The sequence below is a fragment of the Sinohyriopsis cumingii genome, unplaced genomic scaffold, assembly GCF_028554795.1.
Source record: "Sinohyriopsis cumingii isolate HCF-2022 unplaced genomic scaffold, ASM2855479v2 utg000622l, whole genome shotgun sequence".
Taxonomy (NCBI): Eukaryota; Metazoa; Mollusca; class Bivalvia; order Unionida; family Unionidae; genus Sinohyriopsis; species Sinohyriopsis cumingii.
In genome coordinates, this window is record NW_028315918.1 from 1538231 (window position 1) to 1544163 (window position 5933).

Consider the following 5933-nt stretch of genomic DNA (forward strand, 5'->3'; position numbering starts at 1 on the left):
TTTTCAAGTCAGTAATGATTTCACTGTTGACCAGTGTAATGAGTGAAGGTCCTTATTGTAATAGACATAAAATGAGTGAATGTCCTTATTGTAATAGACATATAATGAGTGAAGGTCATAATGAATGAAGGTCCTTATTGTAATAGACATATAATGAGTGAAGGTCCTTATTGTACTAGACATATAATGAGTGAAGGTCCTTATTGTAATAGACATATAATGAGTGAAGGTCATAATGAGTGAATGTCCTTATTGTAATAGACATATAATGAGTGAAGGTCATAATGAGTGAAGGTCCTTATTGTAATAGACATATAATGAGTGAAGGTCCTTATTGTACTAGACATATAATGAGTGAAGGTCCTTATTGTAATAGACATATAATGAGTGAAGGTCATAATGAGTGAAGGTCCTTATTGTCATAGACATATAATGAGTGAAGGTCCTTATTGTACTAGACATATAATAATTGATGGTTATAATGAGTGAAGGTCCATATTGCAATAGACATATTGAGTGAAGGTCCGTATTGCAATGGGCAGATAATGAGTGAAGCAAAGGTCATAATGAGTGATGGTTCATAATGGAAAGGTCATAATGAATGAAGGTTTATTAAACAATGGACATACAAGATCCATATTGCAATGGACAGATAATGAGTGAGCTGAGAACACAATTTGTCTTCATTTTTCTGTTTGTAAGGAATGAACACAAACCAGAACACCTATACAAATTAAATGTGTTAGATGGTTTAAAAAGTATATTCTCTCAAAAACTCCGATTTTTATTGTTCTTGTAGTTTTTGAGGACTTTGAAGATGAGGAAATATGGCAAAATTTGACATTTTTGATGAATATTCACACATTTTAGGAACAAATTTAAATGTATTTCAGCATTTACATCAGCAATTGTGGTACAACCATAAAAAATGGGGGCCAAAATAAGCCCTTCATCCAATCTTATTTGCCAAAAACATTTCATTACTTTTAATTTTTATTAAATTGCTTCAGTAGTCACACTAACTTTTGCTAATGTAAACATTTGTCAGACATGTAGTAATACAGGTAAAACTTAAAAATAAGTGCCTTAAATACCCTGACAATAAAAATCAATTATGGGTTATAGCCCACACCCACCCACTCACCCCCACCCACCCACCTACACATAACACATAAGATGTAACTGTTACGCTTATTCACACTTACAATATATTGCATTTTTCCCATAACTTCATTTCAGGTGACCTTGATCTTCTGGAACAGGCACTCAGTAAGATCAAGTAAAAAGGACTTTGTTGCAGGAAGTATGAATACCACCAATTTATTCAAGTTACATGGACAGACAGGACCAAAAATATTCCTTTATTACTTGTGATTGAACTGTTTGTATCATATATTGATACTGGGTTTACAGTTAAATGCTTTGTACATTTTGAATATATATATCTGTATCTGTACATATACATATATTTGTTGTTTAAAATTATTTTCAGCATTGAAGTTCGTTTATATGTATAAAAAAATGTTTATATGCTCTTTGTGGGGGTGGGGAGGAGATGGGAGGGGGATGGTTGGTTAATTGGCCAATTTTTACTGTTCTCACAGATTGATTTTACAGACTTCAGTGCTACAAAGTATTATTAGAATCTTGAATTTCATGACAGATTGAAATTCCATGACAGATGCAGATTTCTTGACAAACAATAGATTCAAATTCCATGACAAATGACAGATTCAGAATAGGTACATCCTTCAAATATCCTGAGAAAAAAATTAACAATTTTAATTACAAGCCCTGGCAATAATGATTTATTTTGAGCAAATAAATGAATTTCAGTTTTGATTAGGTGTAAGCTTTGTAGCTGATGATGTCATTGTCATATACAAGGCATTATGGGTAAAACCATGATTTTTAAAAATTATTTCACCTCTTTATCAATGAAACATTTTTAAACATTTTTAAATGATAATCTAATACTTGTGGTACCAATAATGCCTTGCAGAAAATTGCCTACAGTGACTAGTAAATGTCTCACAGATTCATACAGGAATTTGCCTTGTATGTGCCTTCATTTGGTACAGAACATACTTCTAACCAAATTGAAATTAATTGACTTGCTCAGATATTTGCATTCCCATGTGGTACAGGTTAGTAGTTATAACCTTTTTAGTTTGTAATCTAATTTCTTCAGCAAACTTGAAGGATGTGCCTACTTCACCCTTTTGACATCGACTTCAATACATTTATGAGACTACCTATTTTACTGTTATAGAATATGAGATATTGTAGAAACTTTGTAAATATTCATGAAAATGTCATAAACTTAATATGGTCACATATTCTGCCTTTGTTGATGGTTAATATTTTATTTATGAAAGAGATTTGAATAATATTTTTATATATGAAAGAGATTTGAATTAATGTTTACTGGATGTGACCATGAAGAGGAGAATCAAGGTCAAAATGCATGCTTTGAAGACATGTTAATCTCTTTACTGGTTTATTTTAGTGCTTTTGATGAAAAATATGTTCATTATATGTTACCACACAGATACTGTGGTGATCTGAACATGATCCATTTCTTTTCATCATTACAGTGGTTACTAATATAATTAAGCAACAAATGGAAAATTAACCAGTTTCCTGATGACAGCACCTTTACAACACACTCCAACATATGGTGGTATCTGTATGACACTGTATAGAGGTCTTCATCCTTTGGATTTACAAATGGCAAGACATGGGTGTCGCTTTGTTGAGGTAAATTGCAGACACATCTTAAGACAATGTGTGGGCAGAAACCACACTTTCTTTTATGCTTACTCTTGGAAGCAATTTATTTATCTAGACTGACTACTTATAAATAAAAACAATGGTAGAAATCAAAATGTGTCTGTATTAGCCAACTTTCATGTATTTACACCTACAGTAATGCCTGCAATGAATGGTCACCATTTATACAAACTGCATAACTGCCTCTATATTTGAATGAATTTTCACAAGCACACTGTATTTAGCTCTACTAATAAAAGACCAGGGGAGCTCAAGGAATGGTCTGTTGTCTGTTGTCCATCCATTGTCCACTTGTCTGCCCATTAGCATAAGTTTATTTTTATTACTGCTGTAACTAACCTATTAGGAAGATTCCATGGAAACTTTATACACACAATCATCCCATGGTCTATTTGGTAAATGAAAATGGTGCAGTTTGGACATCCAATATGGCTACAACAGTGGCTCTCTGGAAACTCTTGTTATTGCTACTCCTCTGGAAATGATGGTCATATCAGTAGGGATTTTTTAATTAAAAGACTTCTTATAAGTTTGACCATGGTGGTAATGGTGCCTTACTGATATCCAGTATGGCCACACAGAAGCTTGAAAATCTGGTTAAACTATCTCTTGATTAGATGGTAATATTGACATGCTCTTTCCACTAACAGAGTTCTTACTATGTCCAGTTCATCCTAAATGAAATGTAGCTGCTTGGACATCCACTATGGCTGCCATGGCTACTCCTCACCAATGAAAAGTCATATTGACAAGGTTTTTTTAAACTATTTCTAGTTGGGTTTAAATGGAAACACTCCCACATCTAATATGGTCACCATAGTGGCCATCTTGAAAATTGTATTATCACTACTCCTTCTAAATGGATGGGTGTATAAACATGAGATTTTTAAGAAAATACTTATGTCTGGTTGCTCCTAAATGAAACTAGTGCTGTTCTGATATGAGGGGGCCATATTGAAAATCTTTCTACCACTATTTATGTTGAATGAATGGTTGTGTCACCATGTGATTTTTCATTTAAAGACTTCTGATATTTAGTTGGTCCTAAATGAAAATGGTACCCCAATATGGCCACCACAATGACCTTCTTAAAAATCTTGTCACTATTTCTTCTAGATGGTTGCTTATATCAACATTATGCTTTCACAGAAAGGCCTTTTGTGTCAATTTGGTCATAAATGGAAATTATGCCAATCTGTTATCCAATATGGCCACCACAACAGCCATCTTGAAATTATTTTTATCATTGTTCCTTCAAAATGGGGAGTCATGTCACCATAAGCCATCTTTGATAGACAAGTAGCATTGATCCACATCATTCCATGTCGACCCAGGTCATATGTTGCTAGTTCAGACTGTATATGGTTTTTATGTAAATTTAACTTAATAGAAAATCTCTTGCAGATTGACACCAAAGAATATTGATATCATATTCAGTGTTTCATAATGATTTAAAGTTGTATGCCATGCCTCATATATAGAATGAAAGATCTATCAGATATACAGTTTTCAAGTTTGGTCCAACTGTAAACTGCATATTCCCAGACCTGCCATGTATTGCCAACAGATCTGAATCTAGGAGTAATCAGTAGGTTAAACAACATAGACCCTGCTCTGCTGGTACTTAATGTGATGGCAGATTAGAGTCTATATAGTTTACAGTTGGTCTGACTTGTATATAAGCATAATGGTAAGTTGTGATGAAGAGTTGTGATCTGTCAAATTGTAGAACATGATCTGTCAAATGGTAGAACATGATCTGTCAAATTGTAGTATATGATCAATAAAATGGCAGTATTTTGTAAAGCTGCAGTAATAGCAGAAATAAAGCTTGATGTAGTTTCTTTACTAATTGGAATAGGCATATTTTTATACAGTTTCTATTCAAATACATTAATAAAGAGGTTTGATAAGGGTGTTGTTGATTTATTTATATATGTAACATTTGCAAGGTGGGAAAAAAACATTGTACAACCCTCAGCATTGGCATCAGCTTACACACAATTACAAGAATATACATATGTGCAGTCTCACTGCATGTCAGCCTAAATTTTTCCTGTGTCCTCGGCAGCAATTTTGAGTGGTTTTCATGGCACCTGCTTCTAAGGTGGAGGGCAAGGGAGCTAACTGTATATATACATGACTCCATTCTATGTACATTGTTTTGTATTTCTCATGACCGTGTAAAGTTTTATACCCCGCAAACATGCTATTGTACTCATAATCATGAAACTTGGTGAAAGGTTGTATCCTGGTAATAACTACGTCCTTATTACAAAAGTAGATCACTATGATCCATATTTCAAGCAATCTAATTTGGTTAAATGTTGTTGTTGTTGTGGGGTTTAACACCATTTTTCAGCACATGATAGGCTATGCATGGTGGCCAGTATTAATGGTGGAGGAAGAACCACCAACCCACGAGAAGCTACTGGCAAGCTTTCTCACATACCCACATTGGCTGAATCCTAGACTCGAACCCACACAGACAGAGGTGGCAGTGATCCATAACGGAGAGTGCTTTAGACCACTCGGACACTCGGGGCCCAGGTTAAATTTTGTATCTTGGTTTCATTTTTCAGGCACTGTTCATGTTGGACCTATATTTCATACCCATGTGACGGCGTTGAAATATTTTTGAATTTCTTTTCTTTGACACTGACCACAAGGCTTCATGCATACTGACCTACCTCTTAGGTATTTTCATGCATACTGACCTACCTCTTAGGTATTTTCATGCATGCTGACCTACCTCTTAGGTATTTTCAAGCATGCTGTATATACTGGCTTACCTGATTAATCTTCCTAATTAATGTATTTAAAAGTAGGAATAACTATCTTTCTTCAGTAATAAAAAGTCCATAATAGAAACTAAACATTATGTTACCCACAACAGATTTACTGTTTATTGTTGTTGTTGTTGTTGTTGTTGTAGGGTTTAACGCCATTTTTCGGCACAAGATAGGCTATACATGGCGGCCAGTATAATTGGTGGAGGAAGAACCCTGGAAAACCCCGGGAAGAACCACCGACCTATGAGAAGCTACTGGCAGGCTTTCTCATGTACCAACGTTAACCGAGGCTGAGACTTGAACTCATGCAGACAGAGGTGAGATGGCAGTGATCCGTAACAGTGAGCG

At 34.7% G+C, this 5933-nt stretch overlaps 1 protein-coding gene across 3 annotated transcripts in view; it reads left to right on the forward strand.

Moving 5' to 3' along the window:
- LOC149773653 (protein henna-like) overlaps positions 1 to 4706 on the forward strand; it is a 95139-nt gene extending 90433 nt beyond the window's left edge. For all 3 annotated transcript variants that reach the window (XM_089946263.1, XM_089946264.1, XM_089946265.1), the window contains one exon: positions 1240 to 4706. In XM_089946263.1, the coding sequence (XP_089802389.1) occupies positions 1240 to 1283 (44 nt within the window). In that variant the 3' untranslated portion in view covers positions 1284 to 4706. The remainder of the gene's footprint in view (positions 1 to 1239) is intronic.
- The last annotated feature ends 1227 nt before the right edge of the window (positions 4707 to 5933 follow it).